At 40.4% G+C, this 23,544-nt stretch overlaps 1 protein-coding gene and 1 long non-coding RNA gene across 5 annotated transcripts in view; both read left to right on the top strand.

Moving 5' to 3' along the window:
- The window catches only part of SBSPON (somatomedin B and thrombospondin type 1 domain containing), a 31,808-nt gene extending 9,907 nt beyond the window's left edge, over window positions 1–21,901 (top strand). The window contains exons 2-7 of one of the 4 annotated variants that reach the window (XM_090283724.1): window positions 1,453–1,647; window positions 7,454–7,489; window positions 10,730–10,820; window positions 12,346–12,522; window positions 14,349–14,474; window positions 21,870–21,901. In XM_090283724.1, coding sequence (XP_090139850.1) covers window positions 1,453–1,647; window positions 7,454–7,489; window positions 10,730–10,820; window positions 12,346–12,522; window positions 14,349–14,466 — 617 coding nt within the window. In that variant the 3' untranslated portion in view covers window positions 14,467–14,474; window positions 21,870–21,901. Of the gene's footprint in view, window positions 1–1,452; window positions 1,648–7,453; window positions 7,490–10,729; window positions 10,821–12,345; window positions 12,523–14,348; window positions 14,508–15,304; window positions 16,057–21,869 lie in introns of those variants that run through there. The other 3 variants (XM_090283725.1, XM_090283726.1, XM_090283727.1) reach the window with 3 other exon arrangements.
- A 14-nt stretch (window positions 21,902–21,915) lies between these two features.
- Window positions 21,916–23,544, top strand: LOC150004501 (uncharacterized). Its single transcript, XR_016512392.1, has 2 exons — window positions 21,916–22,012; window positions 22,682–23,544. It is a non-coding gene; the product is annotated as an uncharacterized LOC150004501 (long non-coding RNA).

The following is a 23,544-nucleotide window of genomic DNA, read 5'->3' as shown; positions in this document are numbered from 1 at the left end:
ATTAGCTAGATTCAGAGATGAAGAGATTTGGGTGGGAAGAGAGTTACTGAAAAAATTAAGGACTTCCTTTACACCCAGATCCTAGGTTGGCAGTCTCTTAAAATGCCTTGTAGTTCTATGGGCCAATTTAATGATGGGATCCTGAATATAAAAAGGGAGGGGTCAGGGGTCAACAAGAGATGACAGGAGCAGGAAATGACCTGCTACTGAATGTCTAAAGGATGCCTCCATGACGGATATTGGGAACAAACTCTACTGTGGCTCATTCTTGCTTATTTAGGTTGTTGACCTATGAGTCATGTAATACCTCTGAGTTTTTAGATGATTAATAAAAATATTTTTAAAAACACTTTGAAGTTTTTGAATTACTGACAGGTGTTTATGTTGAGTGTGACTTTTTATGCCAGGGGTAGCTATGTGCTTGCTACCCCTGGCATAAAAAGTGAGTTTTCAAGTACAAACTGTAGAAGTCCAAACCAAGATTTCAAAGAAGTTAGGGTGCTTTCTTGGTGAAGACTCTGCAAACTTGCAAGTATGAAGGTGATAGGGAAAGTGGGTTATATTTTGTGGGAAATAAAGTTTTGGCATTTAGTTTAGAGGTACATACATCTTCTATCTTGTCTTTTTCTTATATTTAACTTCAAGTCCTGAAATACTATAATTCAATTAAAAAACTAAATTCAGTTCTTTTATAGACTCATTAGGGCTTTAGGTGGGAAAGCTAAGTGTGCAACCACATTGACATCACAGTCTTGGCTTGGGAATTAATGCTCCAGCCAGACACTAGCCCTGACTTGGCCCCCTCGTGGTGACCACAGTGCTTTTCACCTCGGTGGGCTCTAGTTGCCCATCTCTATGCTCCAGCTCTCACAGTTTATGAGTCGATGAACCATGACAGTGAGAACAAGCATCCAGAAACAGCCTAAAGTGCAGGGGTCCCTTGGTGTGGCCCTAAGCCTGTGTCTTCTGGAGATACATTTGCTGAAATCCAATGGGTAGGTGATGGGATTATTGGTGGATGAAGTGCAATTTCTTTTTTATACTTTTGTTTTTTCCTTTATGTTTACTACAGTGAATGTATATTATTGTTACAATTAAAAAACATTCTGATCAGGGGAGGATAAAGTTAAAATCAAGGAAAAACTGAAGCAAAGACCTGAACTAAGCTGGGGGAGTATGAGGAAGTACCCTGAAGGAACAGGAACGGTCTATTTACTCAGGTGTGTCCCTGGCTCAGACTCACCTCCCTGATCCCTGAACTTCTGCCTGCCTCTGCGAGGTACCAGTTATCAGTCAGGGCAGTGGAGTCAATGTCAAAGGGGGCCCTGCTGAGACCGCGTTCCTGCTGATGCAATTCACAGGGTCTGGACACCACTGTTACATGGGAGGGAGCAGCCTGGCAGGCCGCTGGCTGGGTTCCCTGGGTGACCGTACCCTGGTGCTGTGTTTCAGCTCGCCCGTGCATCGTGGGGGAGTGGAGCTCCTGGAGCGGCTGTGCGGGCCAGTGCAAGCCCATGGCCCGTGTGCGGAGGCGCCTGGTGCAGCAGGAGCCCCAGAACGGCGGCACACCCTGCCCGGCTCTGGAGGAGAGAGCTGGCTGCCTGGAGTACTCGACGCAACAGGGCCAAGACTGCGGGCACGCTTTCGGTAAAGGCGGAGGTTTGCACGATGCTGTCTTTGTGGTTTTTGATGACTTCCCTGCTCTTGGTCCCCTAAAAGGGCAGGTGCTGAGTAGGGAAAGTTCCATGCTGCAGCCAATGGGGTGGGCCTGTCAGTCTGCAGGGAGTAGATATGAAGCTCAGGAAATGCTTGATAAAGGAATTACCGTTCAGCTGTAAAAATGTCCCCAGCCCCATCCCTGCTGTTTCCTCTGTGTGTTTATATGTCAGAGGTGGGCCATTCTCCTTGTGCATGGACTCAGTGGTTTTTAGCAAACTCAGTCAAGCTTGTGACAAAGGACTTTAGGTAAGGAGATGATATTTCACACAGGAGAGTGAGTGTGTCTGGTAAGGATAACTCTGTTTCACCTTTCACTATAATTTCTGTTTAATCACCAACATTGACATGCTTGTGAAAATAGTAGGAACATTACATTTCTAAATGATGATAGAATTATCCTCTTTAAACACCTACCTCTCCTCTCATGCCAACTAGATTGGGGCTGATGTGATCAGATCTGTGACTTGAAAAGATCATTCTGGTTATTGGGTGGCCAGTGGAGGTGCCAGGAGTCAGCTTCTTAGTGAGTCAGGAGCCAGATGAAGTTCACAAAGAAATAAGCAAAAAGGCCAGTATCGATGTTCTGATCTGGATGGGACCCAATAGAGCAAAGCACTGATTCTCAGGAGAGCAGAGATCATGTTTTTTATAGGAACTTGGAAAATTTCATGTCAGCATGACCTTCGTTAAGCCATTATGTTCCTTCTTCCATGCCACAGGCTGCATGCCAAGCACTGGCAGGGGCCAGAGTTACAATGGCGTGAGAAGCTGACAGGGAGCCCACTGTTATGTCTAGATAGATCATTGTCTGGTGGGAGGCAGAGATGCTCATTGGATCATCCTGGGAAATTAATCTCAGAAAATCACAGCTGCAGTTCGGTCCAGTTGGTCCCAACCACATGAGAGGTGTGGACCTAGGAGTGTGTGTTAGCTGATTTCCCCTAGTCCTGGGGAGGAGGGAAGCCACAGAGGTGGGAGGGGAGAGGATGAAGCTGAGAGACCAGCATGGTGAATCAGATAGTCAGGGAGAGGGGTTGTGAGGGGTTTGAGGTTGATCTAGGAGAAACATGTGACCACTGGAGGCAGGACTTTGTGACGAGGAAGTCCAGAGGCTGTGGTGTGGGGACCATCATCCAGAAGGGAAGGAGAGGCGTCGGCATGTCAGGGCTTCTGTGTCTAGTTGATGTCAGTTGAGTAGCACAGCCAGGAGTCTTGGGGTCACAGAGCAGTGAAGGGCAAGGGCTTTAACAGATTGGAGTCTGAGAACCATAGGTAATAGCTTATCAATGGCCAGCAGATGCTGGGTGTAGTTTCACAGAGTATGAAAAGCAAGCCAGGTCTAAATGACTAAAAGTCTGCTTGTTTGGCTATTTTTAAAACAATTGGATGTAGAAAAATTTGAGTTTGATGCCAGTAGACTTTGGAGCTACCAGGTTTCAGCATGCTGTGAGGAAATAAACAACCTTTGGCCACCTTTGGCTCATTTATAGAATACAGGGAACAGAGAGCAAGGTGAGAAAAGTAACACTGCCCCCCAAACCCTCACATTCCTCCACCCCCTTACATCCAGTACAGGGCCTTGGGGCTCCTTGTTTAGGATTCTGGTCTTTATTGGAAAATCGCTGGAAAGCTGCTGGGGTATTTTCTGCAGGGGTCAACGTGATCAGATCTTGATTTGAAAAGATCACTCTGGTGGTGGTGAAGGGAAGGGTCAGGGTAGAGGCTTTCCATGGACACAAGTATCATAGTAAGCTCATAGGGAAATACTTTAATGCTCCAGAATTGGTCATAAAACAAAATCACATTCCACTCATTACTCTGCAGAAATGCTGCAGAAAAGGCTCAGAAGTAAGTTGTTGTCGGACATAATGGAGTTTTTAGATGATTCTTAAAATCTATAGCCAAACTGTCAGGAAAAGCAGCTTGCTCCATTCATTTACTACCCAGTTTGACTGCTAGAAAGTAGTCCTTCAGCACATTCGGTGTTGCACTTGGTTGGCACAGACCCTTCCCAGCCCCGGAGGGCCTTCTAACAGGACCATGCACGTCACAGGGAAGGGGACAAGAAGGTCACTGAAGAGAATGCTATGAAGCATGGATCAAGGGCACCAGGGAGCATTGGGTCCACCCCTTCCCCCTGGGATTCTCTTCTCTGCCTGGAGATGTCCACCCCTTGGCTTCTGACTAGGCAAAGCCCTTCCTGCCTCCAATGTCCCCACATTTCCAATTACTCCTCTCACCCATCTCTTCCCACCAAACTCTACAATAGGATTTTAAGAAACAGTAGTCTTCTTAGGTGACTCCCCAGAAGGTGTTAGTGACTCTGATGTAATCCTAACAGGAGATATCTGTACTTAGTGGTCTCCTTTCCCAATAAGGTAAAGTAAAATTTCTCAGTTTGGGAAGAGAGGAGAAATCTTTGTTTGGGGCAGGGCCATTTACAGTCCTGGCTCTGATCCCTGACCTTAACTTTGCAATTAGGATGTCTTGAAAATGATGACTCTTGTCACAAGCTGATCATGGAGAACAGAATGTGGTCCTAGACCAGCAGCCCTGGCCTCACCTGAAAACTTGTTGGAAATGCAGGTTCCTCAGCCCAACCCAGACTCACAATCACTGGAGCTGGGCCCAGCTCTCTGCACTGTAGCAAGGCCTCCTAGGGATTGTGCTGCTCACCAAAGCGTTCCATGGAATACATGTTGGTAAACGATGGACTGTTAGGGGGGAAAAGGAGAGGTGTAATGTAAAAACCCATGGGAGTACATTCTCCAGGCCCCCCAGGCCTGATTTCACCCCAGCTCTTGTGCCTCCAAGTATATGTGTTTTCTTAAGATTCCCTGAGCACCTATGACATCCCAACACTGTGCTGGGTTTTGGAAAGGCAAACTTGAATGGCAAACTCTGGAGCTGAGTGAGCTCCTTGATGGACGTGAAGGTGGGTGAGGGAGCATTGGGGAGGGCACCCACCTCTACCTGGGGCTTTAGGCCCTGCTGTGTGGCCACCTGTGGACCTGTTCTTACCTCCTCCTCCAGACCTCTTGTTCACAGAGCAAGAGCCTTTGTTACATGCTGCACTGGCCCTCACATTTGTGTGGCAAAGAGGCTTTATAGATATTATTGATTCAGTCTTCAGGGCACCCCTGTAGGAGAGTATTTGAGTTTTCTGTGGCTGCAGACACAAATTACCACAAGCTTAGTGGCTTGTGGTAGTGCGAATTTATTATCCTACAGTTCTGTGGAATAGTAGTCCAACACGAGTCTCACTGGGCTAGACCCAAGTGAGTCAGCTGTGCGTCTTTCTGAGGTCTCTTTGGGGGAAATCTGTTTCTTCACCTTTTCATGGTGGAAAGAGGGTCCCTGTCATTAGAGGCAGAAAGCTTAGTGGAATTGCAGTTATGTGGAAAGTAAAACTTGTACCTGATGAAGTTGGATATTTAGTTGAGAAGATTTCCAAGCAGAATGTTGAAGATGTGGTCTGGTTTCTTCTTGCTAAGAGGTAGATGGAGAGAGGAACTATTTATCTCAATGGAACCAGGACTTAACGAACTGAGAAATTCTTAGCCTCACAAAATGGCAAAGGACACTGAAATGAAGAGATTCATTCTCGGAAAGCATGTTCTAGAGAAGAACATCAGAAAAACACCAGGATGTGGTTGCATCACTTTTTGTCAATACCTCAGAATGTTACAGATAAAACTTACCACAAACTTAGTGACTTAAGCAACAGAAATGCATTATCTTACATTTCTGAAGTCAGAAGTCAGACACGGTCTCACTGTGTGAACCAAGGTGTCCATAGGGCTGCCTTCTCTGCCTTTTCCATTGTCCAGGTGCCATCCACATTGCTTTTCTCATGGCCCTTCTTCCACTCTGCAGCATCTCTGCAACTCTCTGTGCCTTTCCTCTATTGTCACATCTCTCCAGGACTCTCTTCTGACTCGTACTCTCACTTTTAAGGCCCCCTGTGATTACATGGGGCTCACCTGGACAATCTAGAATAATCTTCCTATTTTAAGGTCAACTGAGGAGCACCTACATTCCTCTTTGCCATGTAACATAATGTATTTACAGGTGCTGGGCATTAGGACATGGGCATCTTTTGGGGGCCATTATGCTGCCTTCATGGAGCCAGAACAGTGTCATTATCCTTCATTTGCACATGATTACGTCGGAGCTCAGCGAGGTGAAAGCATTAATGAAAGGCTAGCAAAATTCAAACCTGGATCTCGTGGCTCTAAATCCTTGGTATTGTTTTGCTGTAAACTGTTGTTAGAGCTAAAATTGCAATTACAGATTCTGGTAATGCTAAGTAGACCCATAAAGGCTCTGAAAATGAAATATGATCACAGAAGTGCTCTTATTAATGATCAACTAGCTATTGCACTCCTCCTTTTCATTTAATGCCTATTTTGACTATTTCTTTCAATCACAAAAAACAAACCCCCCCAAACCAAATGATTGTATCCATTACACATACAGACAATTCTTTCTTTTTTCTTTTTTTAAAGTATATTTTATTTATTATGTTGTTACAGTAGTTCCAATTTTTTCCCCTTTTCTCCCCTCTTCCCAGTACTCCCCTTCCCTCCAGCAATCCCACCCCCCTTAGTTCATGTCCATGGGTCGTGCATATAAGTTATTTTGCTTCACCCTTTTCTATATTATTCTTAACATCCCCCTGTCTATTTTGTACCAACCGATTATGCTTCTTAGTCCCTGCACCATTTCCCCATTTCTCCCCCTCCCCACTCCCAGCTGATAACCCTCCAAATGATCCCCATACCTATGATTCTGTTCCTATTCTGGTTTGCTTACTTGGATTTTTTTTTATTTTTTAGATTCAGTTGTTGATACTTGTGAGTTTGTTGTCATTTTAGTATTCATAGTTTTGATCTTCTTTTTCTTAAGTAAGTCCCTTTGACATTTCATATAATAATGGCTTGGTGGTGATGAATTCCTTTAGCTTCACCTTGTCTGGGAAGCACTTCATCTGCGCTTTCATTCTAAATGATAGCTTTGCTGGATAGAGTAATTTTGGTTGTAGGTTGCTTTTCATCACATTGAATACTGCTTGCCAGTCCCTTCCTGCCTGCAAAGTGTCCTCTGAGAAATCAGATGATAGTCCTATAGGCAGCCCCCTGTAGGCAACTCTCTGCCTCTCTCTTGCTGCCCCCAGGAATCTCTCTTTATCTTTTACCTTTGGCATCTTAATCACAATGTGTCCTGGTGTTGTCCCCTCTGGGTCCAGCTTGCCTGGGACCCTCTGTGCTTCCCGCATCTGTATGTCCATCTCCTTCACAAAATTTGGGAAGTTTTCTTCATTTTCTTCAATTCTTGCTTCCTCATTCTGCACTGGTTGACTGTTTTTTTCTTCCTTATGTTCCAAATAATCGATTTGAACCCTGGTTTTCTTCCCTTCATCATTGGTTTTGTGTGGATTTTCTTTGTTTCACTTAGCATAGCCTTCACTTCTTTTCTTATGCATTTGTCATACTCAAGCATATCTGTCAAGCCTGTGAGCATCTTTATCACCAGTGTTTTGAATTCTGCATCTGTTAGGTTGTCTGTCTCCTCATCTGTTAGGTTGGCTATCTCCTCTCCGCTTAGTTCTCCCACTGGAATCTTGATCTGTTTCCCCTTTTGGGCCATACTTCTCTGTCTCCTCATTCTGACAGGCTTCTGTGTTTGTTTGCCTCCATACTGACAATTCTTTATATGTGTTTTCCTCCTGCAGGGAGACAAATGTGCATTATCAACTGTATGCTTCCAGGTTGGTATCATTGGGCAGATTTTCTTTCTGTTCTGTTTTACATGAAATCTACAGAGCAGGAGTTCTAAGCCTGCTGTTGTGACACCCCGCTGTGTCAGAGGGCTTTGTGAAATTCTCAAAGCGAATTTAATTTAGTTTTATGTTCAAAGTAAGTATGTATGGTGCCACCTTTTTGAAGTGGAAGTTGTAAAACCCAACAATACTAGGTTGATGGGATGCCAGGGAAGTTGACAAACAGCCTGTTAACAAAGAATCTATTACGTTTGAATGTTGTCGTCAGGAGGGTAATGGAGTAGGCACTAACATTTATTGAGTCTTTGTTCTGGGAACCCAGCTATAGGCTTCCATGCATAAGCAGAAGTGGGACTGGAGGCAAAAATAGTTTCTAAATTACTTACTACTTTTCCAGTAATGACAATTACATTTGTGGGGAGACTGTGGCACTGGCTCAGAGATGTGCAGGCAACCGGGCTCCTGGTCTATTTCTTGAGGACTCATAGGAGTGGGAGGTGCTCTATCACTAGGGCAAAGGGGCAGGACATGCAGGACACAGGGTCTAGGGTTACCGGGCTGCTTTTATCATGGGTCATAACCACAGAGGTTTGACACTGACAGAGCGTATTGGGTCTCACAAGAACAGAACCTACCTTCCATGTTGGGCCTTTGCTCAGTCATTTATTATTTACTTTCCCTCTACCTTCTGTGAGCTTCAGCTTTTTGATGAGAAAACGTCATCAGAACACCTCTTTACAAAGCTTTTGTGAAGCTTGGTAACACAAAATGTGGAAGTTCTTCCTAAACAAGCAGGCTTCAGACGTCCAAGGTGCCATCCTAGGACAGGTGTTAATCTGTGCCCAGTGGGAGCCCCCTCTTGCTCTTGGGCATCAGCCCCCACCCCACCCATTTCCACTTCCCACTTTCAGATGGTGATCAGCGACAGAAGAGGAAAATAAAACAGAATGTAAGTAATTCATGAGAAAAATGTTTTATAAAATAATGAAAATTTGTGATCAGCATGAAAATAGAGACCGTAGAGCTCAGCAATAGGAGCATGGTTTAGAAACGTGGCCTAGTATTGCCATATTTAAACATGAGCCTTGAACTCCTGTCTTACCTTCTCTTCACCACAATTTTCCCATCTGTTAAATGGAGAAACAATAGGATCTATCTCAGAGGGTGTGGTGAGAATTAAATGAGTTAACACATGGAAAGTGTTTTCATTGCACCTGGAAACTTAGAAGTGCATGATTGCTAACTTTTTATTATTCTAAAACTTTTCTGAGGACTTTATATCTGAACCTATAGGCATATACTTGCCCTCTGCTTTCTAACCTCATTTTTTCCTGAGCTATGCATTAGTGTTTATGCCTTTGAACTTCTGTGATAATATATGCAGTGCAAATTAGGAGATCAAGTATATGTTTTGAGTAAAGAAACACATCCCCAAAATGTTATAGTTTGCCTGGTATAATGCTACACATTCTTTACTTAGAAAATAAACACATAAAGTCATCAGAAGAACAAGGTGAAAACAATAATTCATGGGAAAACTAAAATGCTTTAGATGTTTGTGTTTCTGATCATTAGATCTAAGAGAAACAGAGGGATTATGACATACATGCATTCACTTGTCATTTGGATTGTCTGTGGATTTTGAAGTTCAAAAACTACAGTCACATTTAGAAAGTGTGACGTGTTCTCTTTGGCAAACAATTAAACATGTTAGTACAGAAGGAAAGAGCCACACAGCTGGGGTACTAGGGCTTATGGAAGATTTAGGAAATTTTTTACTGGAGAGATTAGGCACCAAACCATAGGAGACAAGAATAATACCTGTAACTCTTGGGGGCAAGCGGCTGCCAGGTGTTAGGCCACTCTTGTCTTACATTCTTAGTAATATAAAAATGCCTCCTCGTTAAGAAAATCTAAAACAGAATTAGGGCTGCCATCTTGTGGCAGTAAGGAGCCAAGTAAAATGAACAAATAGGTTTGAAGCATCAGTTTTGCACCTGGTACCCTCCTAGTATGGTGTTCATGTTGATGATGACTTTGGCACCCAAAAGCCATCATCAGCTGGTACTACCCTTTCTGGATTGGTCTCATTTCTGAAATGAAAGGGAGGAAGGATTTTGTTTAGCCATTTTAGCTGCAAGTCTCAGTACAAGAACAAAAGACCACTGGGAAGTAGAACCCTGTGCCTTTGTGTCAATTTGGGGACTTCATTCACTTGCTCATTGGCCCATTGCACACACACTTATTAAATGCAAAAATGTGTAAGGGCTACAGTGATGAACAAGGCAAAACCTTGTCTTCCTTGAGTTGACAGCAGAGTGGAATCGAAAGGCTATCTGCAGGTGCTACATAGAGTGACAGGTGCCTCACTGGACTTGGAGATGAAATAGGAAGAAGAGACACAAACAAAATAAAATTATAGAAGGAACAGAAGTGAGAGGAAAGAATTCCTGGCTCCTTTTCTCTTCTCCTACCCAGAGCACTTGATTTGGGGTAGGGTTGCTGGAGGAGGGGGAAGAGCAAAGGACAACTTAGAACTTTGCTTCCTCAGGTGGGCACAGGGAGAACACTGCGCTGGCTGGCACCTAGCACCCACATCTGGGTTGTGAGTTGAGCAGTGAAGCTTCTAGGTTGCACTTACCAGAAGACATGGCAAGCACTCACACTTTCATTCTTTGCTTTTTCTGTTTTTTCCCCTTTCTCATTTCCTCTCTCTCTGGTCATCATTTTTCTTCCTTCCACTCTGTGTCTTTACTCTCCTGTGTCTTTTTTTCTCTCTCTTTTCTGCCTTCTTTCTCTCCTTTTGATTCTTTTACTTTATTCTTCCTATCTTTCCCTTTTCTGCTCTATTCCTCTACCTTTCATTAAAAAAAAAAAAAATCCTCTCCCTTTCTATATCATGTCACTTTTTTGTTTTTTGGTTTACCAGCCCCATCATTTTTTATTTCCTGGGCTGTTCCTCCTGGCCCTTCCTTTTCAGTGTTATTATTCCTGCAGATAAGCCCACTTATCCAGGCCTGCAGTCCCTTCCTCACTCATCTGTTTGCACACAAATCTTTATCACTGGGTTATGGGGACACTGGAACATAGCCCCACTTCACTCACTGACGGTGCCACAGACTTTTGGCTTAAGAAACAGAGCACCTTTGACAGGTTTGAAACCAAGTTTGGCAAATATCACTCTGAGTACTTTAGGCTACATGTGTTCAATGTCATTTTGTTTCCTAGTCCCTGCCTTCATAACTACCTCCGCATTCAACAAGGAGAGAACAAGACAAGCTGCCTCCCTGCAGTGGTCTACAGACACAGAGGATGCTGGGTAATTTGATTTTTTTTTTTAATCTTATGTTTTTTCACTTGGCCACAGAGGTCAACTTGGTGTGATGGATTCCCTCTCATACTTATTCATTGCCTTTTGGTAAAAATAGCTCTACCACGGAGTTGGAAAAGTATTTTTCCCCTCCCTGTTTTTGTTGGGCTTTAAAGATTTATCTGTCTCTGAGGCCTAATCTCCGAGAAAAAACATGCTATATAAAAGTGAGTTGGTATTACTGTCAGTCACACTAAGGATACTCCTCTTACAGTCTTTATGGGACCATGGACTCCAGCACCACCTCTCTGGTGAATTTGAAAGTGGCCCACACCTGAGCTCTGAGGATTTCTATCAAGACTCCAGGCACAGGCTGGGAGGAACCTCTGTGCTCACTAGAAGCCCACTTTTCTGCTGTCAGAGTAGGGACACCAGATGGGCTGCATGGTCAAATCCCTATACTGCTGCTCAGCAGCCACCTCAACTTTTTCTTCTTGAAAAGTGCGAATACCAATACCTACCACATGGGTTGTTATGAGAATTTAATTAGAAGAAAATATTGAAGAGATAGATGTCTGAATTAAGCTGTCTTAAGTTTACTGAAGCTCCATCATAGAATTTTCTACCTCAGTATTTTAAGGTACCTAATAAATGATACTTACCAAGTTAGAGATCTTCATTGAAGCAGATGCTCCAAACACTTTCCATATAACTATTACCACTCATAATTCTACAGATGAAAAACTAGCCAATTTTAGCATATTTAGAATCTAGAATGCAACATTCAGGATTTTTAAATTACATTTAATTCTCTGCAGAATTATAAAATTGTGTTGATTTTGAGAACACGATTGAAATATTCACACATATCTGGGGCCCTCAGTCTAGTCACATATAGGGTTAGAGTTTTCCACAGCTTAGTGAGAAGTGACAAAAGCCTTTGTCACAGGAAATCACATCTCAGCTTCCCATTTCCTTTCACCTGTGACACCCAATATAATTTTGATGTTTGACTTCAAGTCAAAACTCATGTCATTACCCCAGACCATGCAGGTGAGCTGGGTCGGGAGGGCAGGGAAGGCCTTGGGCACATCTGTGGGAACACTGCTGGTTGGCCAGGGCCCTCCTGGGAGTCACATGTTCTCAGGCTCAAGTAAGTTCTTATTCAATTTATATAATTCATTAAAATGTCAGCAAAGCTATCAAAGTTATCAAGGGCTATTGTCCTACTGAAACGTGTTTTTATATACACAATTTAGTGGTCAGGCTAGACAGGGTACAGGATACTGAATTTCTGCAGATCCATGTTGACCAGATAATTCAGTCATGGATTGAAAAAGCTTGAAGTTTCACTGCAGTTGTCACCTGGACATCATCATAGTTCAGCCAATGAAAATGGTCATCAGGTATTATGTGACCAAAGTGGGACCTGTGCAGATGTCTTTAGGGACAGACGACAGGCTTCCTAAGACTTTCCATAGTCAAGGCCACTTCTAATCACAGCAAGTGAAATTGTTTCTTTTTTTTGCTGTAGATACTGTATGGAGTTCAAGACCGAGTCTCTGACTCATCACTGCGCCCTAGACAACCGCCCCCTGACACGATGGATGCAGTACCTACGAGAGGGGTACACAGTGTGTGTCAATTGTCAACCTCCAGCCATGAACTCTGTGAGCCTCCGTTGTTCTGGAGACGGCCTGGACTCTGATGGGTGAGCGAGGGAAGTGGGTTAAAAGATTTTTCTTGTTATTCCTTTGGAGAGGTCTGTTCTCTGTATGTCCTGAACAGCTGACCAGTAGGGAATATACCAGGGCATGACTTGGAGAGTCAAACAGTGAGTGAGGAGGCCCTTCCTTTCTGCCACTCCATAGCTCAGGGCCCACTTCACACTGGAGCTTAGAGGCTCTTTACCAGAAATGAGGAATGAAGGGGTGAATCTAGATATTGGGGTTCAGGACTAACTCCTAAATGACCACCAAAGATCTGATCACTCCAAAGCAGTGTTCCAAAGACCATTTGATCAAGAATCTCTTGGTATGGTGATTTAAAACATGCAGATTTCTGCCCTGTAGTGTATGGGAGGCAACGTATTGATGTTTCTCTCTATCTCCCTTCTTTTCTCTCTAAAATCAATAAACATATCCTCAGGTAAGGATTGAAATAAAATAAAGTAAAATAATAGTTGAGTATAAAATAAAATAAAATAAGCAGATTTCTGAGCCCCACCCGAATCTGAATCTTTGGGAGTAGATTTTTAACAATCTCCTAGGTCAGGGGTCAACAGATGGCAGATAGCTACCAGATGATAGACATTTTTGACTTCATGGGCCACACAGTCTCTGGCACAAGTACTCAACTCTGCATCAAAAGCAGCCAGAAACACTATGTAAACTGATGAGCTGGGCTTTGTTCTAATAATACTGTATTAGTGGACATTAAAATTTGAATTTCATATAATTTTCATGTATCACGAAATAGTCTTGATTTTCATTCAACTCTTTAAAAATGTCCACAGGAAAGTGGGGGTGAGGGCTGGATTTGGCTCATGGGTCCTGGATCGCTGACCCCCTGCCTAGATGACTCATTTCCAGAGCAGGTTCAGAACCACTGCTCACATAGTGATTGAGATTGTGGTGGGCTCAGCTTTGCCAGGTCATAAACTTACAGAAATCTATAGCTTGTCCAAAAGAATTGACCCTTGAAAACATTCCACCATCTTGAAAAGTATGCAAGTCCTATACTCATTTATCAGTTAAATATGACAGCACCTTGTAACTAAGAGAAGGGTAGACTTCATGCTGGGCACGGGTTATGGTTTTAAGTATGTCAGATGGAACTGGTAAAAATACAGATTAAAAAGTGAAATATGGACCTTTTCAGTTACGCATTTATTCCCATAGTATGTTTTAATGCTTAATAACTTGACTTTTCATATATTAGTTGCTTGTGCCTAACAGCCTCTGTATTGAGTACAGCATATGAACGGTAAAGTGAGTAAGGAATTCATATGAAATAGAAACTTAATATTTACACTTATTATATTCTGAATACCTCATCCATATTTTGACCTAAAATGAATTTATAATTTAATTTGTATTCATAAAATACCTTAAGCTCTGGCTGAGGTTCCAGTGACTTTTAAAAATAATAATTTCAATAATCTGGCTTTGCTCTTTCCACTTTTTCCTTTTTTTTTTAAATCATGGAATCAAATAGTTGGAAAAGATTACAAGAAATTATTTGGTTCAGACTCCTCTAATTTAAATAGACATGAAACAGGAAGCCATTTTCCTTTATGTAGCACTTCATATATTCAGATCAAGTGACAGAGCTGAATACAGTGATGTTAGACTACTCTCTCAACACAGGGTGTCTTCAAATAGGGATAAGTGGTAATGCTTTGAAAGAACCCAAAGAAGGGGAACTCAGTATGTTGATTATCTTTTTTTAAAAAAATCCTCAATGTGTAATTTTGTAAATTAGAATTTCCTTTGGTTTGCTGTTAATGTAAGTAACATTTTCAAAATATTCTTTCAGAAACCAGACTCTTCATTGGCAAGCAGTTGGCAATCCTCGATGCCAAGGAACTTGGAAAAAAGTTCGGCGAGTAGGCCAGTGTTCATGTCCAGCTGTGCACAGTTTTATTTTTATATAGATAGCAAGGTAAATATTTAAAAGTCTGTGTGTAAACATGCTATTTATCAAGTCATGTTTAATGCTTCATAAACCTTTAAAAAATTGTGCAGCCAAATTTCTGAACAAATGTCTTCGCCACACTATGAACTGGAGAAAGAAAATTTAGGGGCCAGTTCTCAATAAACACAGCATCTTTATTTTTATTTATATTGAGGACCTACCCCAAAGTCTCCTGTGGTTTTGTGTCCTTGACCTCCCAGAGAGAGGCCCCTCATTTTACAGGTGACTCATGTACTACAAAATACATGTGTGTTTGCACTAAAATTACTACAACATAGTCCATTTATTGGTGAATAAGTTGTCATTTAAGAGTATTCATACTTTGCATCTTACATTTTTTCTCCAATCTTCAAAACTTCTTGCTTTAAAAAATGTATACAGATATATGTACACTCTCACAAATACATTTCTCATATATTATTCCACAGACTGTGAAATAATTCATTTCAAGCAAATTTTCACAAATAATTTTCCACAGAACAAATTGTTTAAGATTCAGTAAGCATTTTGTAATTAAAAAATAAAGGCTATTCTAAAACTAATTTTTTGAAGAAGAAATATTTTTCAGTTAATTGAAAAGATCAAATTTTCATTCTAGACCAATACGAGTTCCTTTAAATGTTATATTTTTTATAATGAGAAATTTTGGTACCAGTGAATGGAAAAATTGCTTTAATTATAAAAATTCTACCATCATTAGCATCTAAGATTATTTCCAAGGCTAAAGTCTTAACTCTTTCAGAGTCCAATGTCAAATTCAGTTGAAGTGAACTTACCACAATACTTGTTTTCCACAGCATTCATTTTATGTTTTGAATAGAAGGCAGAGGAATAGATTATTGAAGGCTGGAATTTTATTACAAATACTCTGATCTCACACACACACATGGAGTATCAGTCTTATTTTATGGTTGGAATATCAATGAACCAGAGACAAACTGGCCTGTTTAAGCATCTGGGACAAGTCATTCTGCATATCAGCCGCAAAGCTAAATCTCGATTTCTCATCCTGAATTCAGCTTTGATGAAAAGCCAAACTGTGCCAGAGACTGTGCTGTATAAGCTAAGCCCTTTCCATTTTTTGAAACAAATCTTAAATTCAGGGTATTTTATTTGGAAAATTGAATCTCAAGATTTAAACTGTATGAAATTCCTTCAGTTTCATTTGTATAAAACATTATTCACTAACAAATGATTTACTAAAATACGTATTTCTTGGTACTTACCGTGTAATGACAGAATAACAATAGCAAGCTTAATAGAGATGGAAAAGTGCCCAATATTTAATGCTGAGAGTAGCAATATTCCTGACTAAACATTCATTTAACTGTCAGAATTGTTTTGGTGGTAAATTAAGTTCTTCAGAAATTAATAATAAAAAGTTTGCATCTCATCAAGGTTAAGATTTCAACTATCAGTTCAGTATTAACATTTTAAAACTATTTCTAACATTTATAAAGCAGGGCTTTTGAAAATATACCTGGGTAATTTTCAATGATACTTAAAATTTTTGTACCAGTAAATAAACTTTCTGTTCACATTTTAAAAAGCTCTTTATTGTTTGATTAGAAAATACCCCAATTTTCTGGGCTGGTCAGAAAATGAATAAAATTTCACCAAAACCAAAAGGCCAGACTGGTACATGATCTGACGCCACCAGAGGCAGATCCAGGAAGTGCAGATCATTCCAAGAAGCACCAACAAACAATAGGAGTCAAAAAAATGGGGAGACAGAGAAACAACCTCCCATCAAAAGGAAAGGTAGAATCCCCAGAAAGAGTGCTAAATGAAATAGAGGGGAGCGAACTATCAGATATGGAATTCAAAACATGGATTATGGAGAAGCTGAATGAGCTCAGCGGAAACTTCAAAGAACTCCAGAAAAACTACAAGGAACTCACAGAAAATTACGTGAGCATGAAAAAGGACATAGAAGCTATCAATAAGAGCCAGGAGGAAATGAAAAATATGATCTCTGAATTGAAGAACACAGTAGAAGGAATTAAAAGCAGGCTAGAGGAAGCAGAAGATCGGATCAGCGAGCTGGAGGACAACCTACACAAAAACTCCCAGACAATGCAACAAAATGAAAAAAGACTGAACAAGACTGAAGAGGTTCTAAGACAGCTGCAGGACAACATGAAACGTAATAATATCCGTATCATAGGAATTCCAGAAGGAGAAGAAGAAGAGCAAGGGATAGAAAACCTCTTTGAAAAACTAATGACAGAAAACTTTCCTAACATGACGAGAGAAAGAGTCACGCAAGTCCAGGAAGCACAGAGGGTCCCAATGAAGATGAACCCCAACAGGCCCACCTCAAGACACATCATAATTAAAATGGCAACATTCAAAGACAAAGAGAGGATCCTAAAAGCAACAAGAGAAAAACAACTAATAACATACAAGGGTACTCCAATAAGGCTATCATCAGATTTCTCAGCAGAAACACTACAAGCCAGAAGGGAATGGCAAAAAGTATTCCAAGCAATGAAAAACAAAGGCCTACAACCTAGAATACTATACCCAGCAAAGCTCTCATTCAAAATGGAGGGTGAAATAAGGAGCTTCCAAGACAAAAGAAGGCTAAGAGAATACATCTCCACCAAACCAGCAATGCAAGAGATGCTAAAAGGTCTGCTCTAAGAAGATAAAGAAACAGAGAGAGACAGAGAAGAACACGAGTACAAAGGGGAAAAATGACAATGAATAAGTACTTATCGGTAATAACCTTAAATGTAAATGGATTAAACGCTCCAATTAAAAGACATAGGGTAGCTGAATGGATTAGAAAGAATGACCCACATATATGCTGTCTACAAGAGACCCACCTTAGAACAAAAGATCTACACAGACTGAAAGTAAAGGGATGGAAAAATGTATTCCAAGCAAATGGACATGAAAAAAAAAGCTGGGGTAGCAATACTTATATCAGACAAAACAGATTTCACAGCAAAGTCCATAAAAAGAGACAAAGAAGGGCATTTCATAATACTTAAGGGAAAAATCCATCAAGAAGATATAACCCTTATAAATATATATGCACCAAACTTAGGAGCACCCAAATATGTAAGGAAACTTTTGAAAGACTCCAAGAAAGATATAGACAACAACACACTCATAGTAGGGGACTTTAACACCCCATTGTCAACAATGGACAGATCTTCGAAGCAAAGAAACACCAAAGATATGGAGGCACTGAACAACACCCTAGATCAAATGGACTTAGTCGATATATATAGAAGTTTTCACCCCAAAGAAGCAAAATATACATACTTCTCAAGTGCACATGGAACATTTTCAAAGATAGACCACATGGTAGGACACAAAACAAGCCTTAACAAATTCAAGAAAATTGAAATTATATCAAGCATCTTCTCAGATCACAATGGCTTAAAATTGGAAATCAACCTCAAGGAAAAAACTCAAAAACATTCAAACTCATGGAGAATGAATAACATGCTATTAAATAATGAATGGGTTAACAATGACATCAAGGAAGAAATCAAAAAGTTTCTGGAAACTAATGATAATGAACACACAACAACCCAAAACCTATGGGATACAGCGAAAGCAGTCCTAAGAGGAAAGTTCATAGCAATACAGGCCTACCTAAAAAAGCTAGAGGAATATCTAATAAAAAATTTAACCCTACAGCTACAAGATCTAGAGGAAGAACAACAAGCAAAGCCCAGATCAAGTAGAAGGAAGGAAATCATCAAGATCAGAGCAGAATTAAATGACATAGAGTCTAAACTAACAATTCAAAAGATCAACAAAAGTAGGAGCTGGTTCTTTGAAAAAATAAACAAAATTGACAAGCCTTTAAGCAGGCTCATCAAGAAAAAAAGAGAGAGGACCCAAATAAATAAAATCAGAAATGAAAGAGGAGAAATCACAACTGATACCACAGAAATACAAAGGATTATAAGAAATTATTATGAACAACTGTATGGCAAGAAATTTGACAACCTAGAGGAAATGGACAGATTCCTGGAAACCTATAGTCTTATGAGTGGATCAAAAAACTGTGGTACATTTACACAATGGAGTTCTATGTAGCAGAAAGAAAGAAGGAACTTCTACCATTTGCAACAACATGGATGGAACTAGAGAGAATTATGCTTAGTGAAATAAGCCAGGCAACGAAAGAAAAATACGTTATGCTGTCACCTATTACAGGAAACTAATGAACAACACAAACAAATGAGCAAAATTGAACCAGAGGTATGTAAACAAGGAGTAGACTAACAGTAACAAGGGGGGAGGGGGGAGGGAGAAAAGGGGGTAAGAAGGGGAAGTGTAAAATCAAAGAACATGTATAAATGACCCACAGACATGGGCAACTGAGTGGGGACTGAATGTGGGGGAAGGGAGGGGCAGGATACAGGGAAGCAAGAGGGGAAAAAAAAAAAGTGAGACAACTGTAATGGAAAAACAAACAAAAAAATTTTTTTTAGTGGGGGAAAATGAAAATATGAAGAATGGAAATGCCAGTTCAGTGAATATTAGGACAAAGATTTTCCTTCACGTTGTATATTTTTCTCCCTATTTGATCTCTCCAGAGTTTGGCATTCTAAACAAGTAAGTAATGACTTAAGTTTCTTTGCATAGACCTAATAAGACCAGTTGTTAATAGAGGTTCCTTTTTCTGAACAAGCCTTTGACTGGAATGTCAAGCCTAAAGGAGACATGCTTGGGCTCATGTTGTTACCAAAAAGCCCTAAGGAACTGGGAATGACTTTCAAAGGTAATAAAAGCCCGCGAAATAAAAGGCCTGCTGCCATGGTTGGTTGTGCGGTCCACAGCAATCTCTCCAGGGAAGGAACGAAGGTTGTTTTCCTGAAAGATGGCTAGAAGGGACCTTAAGGCACAATGGAAAACCAGAAAGACTTGGAAAGGACAGGTGTGTACAGGCAAGGATGAATGCCAGGTATGTGGCCCAGCTTCTGTGCACTGAAGAGCAGACTGAGGGCCACCCTAAATGTTCCTTGGGTAAGTTCCAGCAAAACAGAACTAAAGATCATAAGTGATCATTTGCTGCTCTTGTTATGTTTATGCAAATGAACAGGATAAATTAAAAATGGACTCAATGTAGTCCCTAAAGACAAGGAGAGTAATCTTAGGGAGAAAAATCAGTATTCAAGGAAAATCACAATGATCAGTGGCAGACTGTAAAGTAGGGCAGCTAACCGTCTTAAAAGTTTCTTCTCATTTAAAAAATGGTTTCACTTGAAAATTAAACCATATCTGTGATATCACCAAAGAGATTCAAGTTGCAGGCAAGTAGAATGTCAAGTGCCTTGCAACTGTATGTCTTCCCAATAAGACAGTCTTACAGATTTAGAGACTTTTTTGTTGGTTATGTTACATAAATTAACATGTGTTTTCTGTTTTCAAAGGGCATAAGCCTATGACCACATTACCTGAGTGATTGTCTGTACGCATAAGCCTCACTTAATCCTCTCTGCAGCGCTGCCTCCGGAGACTCAACAGTTTGGCTGAACTAAATGGCTGAGTTGGTGAAGAATGGGGTGGTCTGTGGGCTTCACTTTAAAACTGAATTCTCTTTTCTTTCCTAATGGCTTGGACAGAAAGGGCCCAGAGGTCTGAGAGGGGGGAAACATAAACTATTTCCCTCAGCCCAAACAAAATAAAATGGGCAAAAGGGTTTTGGACAGGAGAGATGTGCCTAGCACACCTTCCTCCAAAGAAGCCCTTTTTTTTTTTTTTTTTCTCCTAATGTGGAACATTGAAAAATTAATCCCTGCCTTTTGCCACCTAGTAGTTATGGATTGAATGATGCTTTTTAACCCTTTTTGCCAAATCTGTTGCCCCCAGAACACAACAAGGATGCCAGCCTGCTAAACCAAGCACGCCGTTGTCCGGAGACAGCCAACTGACCTGGAGTCTGCACAATCCTTCCCCATGTGGGAAGGCCACCGTCCCCTCCACACCCCCACTGTTATTAGGGATTTCTGGACCCAAGGGTAGGTAGGACGACGACCATGTCCAGCTTGAAGCAGCTAGAGGAGCTTGAGACCTTCGCCCATTGTCCTTTACAAGATTACAAAGGGTCTTAATATCTGAGAGGGAGGGATAGTTATTTTTTATGAACCATGGGTATGGACTTGGGGGGGGATGCTGGGGGAGGGAGATACTGGGTGGAGGGGAGTAAAGGGGAAAAAATTGGAACTACTGTAACAACATAATCAATAAAATATACTAAAAAAAAAAAAACATTTTAAGTAAAAAAAAAAAAAACAAACAAACAAAAAAAAAAAAACCAAAAAAACCTTCAGAATTGACAGGTGTTAAGTATGATGACTTACAGCAATAAAGCTATGATGTATTTAAGATTCAATATCTTATAACATTTAACATATTTGAATTGTATAAAATCAAATTTTCACCTTATACATTTAGCTTTTAATACAAAGTCATTAATTACTTTCGTATTGTACAATAGTATATTTTTGTAATTCCTATTCTTAAGAAGAAGTTTATAGACTAGAATTAACTATTAGTAATGGTTTTGAAATGCTTGTTATTAATTCTAGCAAAGCCCAAGGAAACAGGTCAGAACTGAAACATGTAGTCCAAGTGATTAATGAAGAAGCAAATTTTTTATTTTCAAAGTTAAAGACCAAAGTATTTAAGACCTCTTTGGTGTCCTTTTTACATGAGAATCTTACAGGTAGGGTTCTTTCCACAGGCACTCTACAATGATTTATAGTCCCTAATATCACTTAATAGACTGATTTTCAAAAGTGCAGGTGTAAAGTAATTGAATAAAAATAAATGCACTCAGGGAAGAAGGAGACAGGAACTATGATGGTGATCATTTAAAAGATTTAAAAAAAATAGGTTAGAAAAAGAAACAAGGAGAATATTAATCATACTGTTTTCTTTTTAGGGTCTTTCTTTGGATGTTTTTACTTGACAATGTTGCACTTAAGCATAAATAACAATAGCAATAAATTGTTTAGTTCTAGTCTGGTATAAAAATGACAATCAACCATCTTCTCCAGGTATGCACAAAAATGATGCAAAATGAACCTGGTTCTGCCCTCTAAGTATCTTCTAGAGAGGGTTCTTACCTATAACTGCAAGTTGATTTGGAAAGCAAAGACCTGGGCATTCTGACATATAAGCAATCAGGTGAAGAGCAAGTTGAAACGGAAATGAAACTTCTAGCTCAAGATGACAGTTGGACACACACATTTACTCTATCTCCTTCCCCAGGTCCTACTGAGATCACAGGATTTATGAAAGAGAATAGGTTCATAACATAGATGAGAAGGGGGGGGTGGCGTGGAAATAATCCTAGAGATTTTGAAGATTTTTTTTTTTTTTTTAAAGATTGAAAGCAAGTAAGAGTCTACTGATGGATGATATACCAAATGGAGGGCCCATACCCTTTAGGACATATACAAAAGAAAGCAGAATCAACAGTGACAGCTATTCTTCCTGTGGTTGAGAGGTCCCACTGAGCAACAAACAAGGTGAATTTTTAAGAAATCCCCACCCTGAGAGACAAGTTTTTGACACTTAAAGTCTCGAACTCAAAGGCAAGGGTCAGCAAAGTATAGGCTAAATATTTTTATTTATTTATTATTCTTTTTCTATTACAGTTGTCCCATTTTTCCCCCTTTGCTCTCCCCTGCTCCATTCACCTCCCTCCTCTCCCACAGTCTGTCCCCATTTAGTTGTCCATGTCCATAGGTATAGGCTAAATCTTGCTGGCTGGCTGTAAATATAGTATTATTGGAACAAGCCACACTCTTCATTTACATATTCATATCTATGGCTAATTCCAAGTAGAGCAGACAGAGATGGAACAGCCCACAAAACCTAAAATAGTATGTCTGGCCATTTACAGAAAATGTTTTCCCACCCTCTGGCTTAGACCACTGACATTTAAGGTAACTATTGATGTCGTTGGATTGAGCTGTGCTTTCTTTTTTTTTTCTGTTTGTCCTTGTGATTTTTGTTTTTCCTCCCCTCTTTTTGCTCTTTTAGATTATTTGAATAACTTTTAATATTCTATTTTAACTTATCCACTGAGCATATATCTGTATTCTTTTAAATGGTTTTGATATCATAGCTAACTTTTCAGTTTATTTAAGAGTTAATATTATTCTTAATATCACACTGCATATAAATTGGAGCAGTCTTGCAGCAATAACTGGCAACAACTTGGAGAGACTGAATATAAGCAGACACTGGAGAGACCTTGTATGACAACAAACTCTGACCCACAACTTCTGCAGCAACCAGTTGAGGACGCCAAGCAAACCTCTAAAGCAATCCACCCAGACAGGACTTGGTTGACAACTGCCAACATCCCTATTCTTTATCTCCACTTCCAACTCAGAACCAATCAGAGAAAGCCAAACATGTTCCCCAAAACAATCACACTAGATGCCTGCTGCTAGCTGGCCAGCTTCCAGCTTCTTCATACTGATGACCTCCAGTCAGAGCCAGCCTTATTTCTCTTTGCTTTTCACTTCAAAGCTTTTCCACTATAAATCCCTGCCCACCAATGTCTCCACCAAACACAAGTGATGGTGCCTGACTTCTTTGCTATAGAAAGCTCTGAATATCACAGCAAAGCTGTGTACATTTACACAATATAATACTACCAGGCCTTAAAAAAAAAAAAAGAAAATCTTACCTTTTGTGACAGCAAGGATGGACCTGGAGAGCATTATGCTAAGTTAAATAAGCCAGTAAAGAAACACAAGTACCATATGATCTCACTTATATGTAGAATCCAATAAACAAAAGAACAAAATAGAAACACTCATAGATACAGACACAGTACGGTGATTACCAGAGGAAAAGGGGAATGAGGGAGGTAGAAGAGGGTATAGGGGGTATAATGGTGATGGAAGGAGACTTGACTTGGGGTGGTGAACACACAATACAAAATACAGATGATGTACTGTAGAATTGTACAGCTGAAACCTATGTCATTTTATTAACCAATGTCACCTCAATAAATCCAATTAAAAAATAAAAAGCTCTGACTAAA

This window comes from Furipterus horrens, unplaced genomic scaffold (assembly GCF_987537825.1).
Source record: "Furipterus horrens unplaced genomic scaffold, mFurHor1.1.pri manual_scaffold_7, whole genome shotgun sequence".
Classification (NCBI taxonomy): Eukaryota; Metazoa; Chordata; class Mammalia; order Chiroptera; family Furipteridae; genus Furipterus; species Furipterus horrens.
The sequence above is the reverse complement of the archived record's forward strand: the minus strand, read 5'-3'. Positions and strand labels throughout refer to the sequence as shown.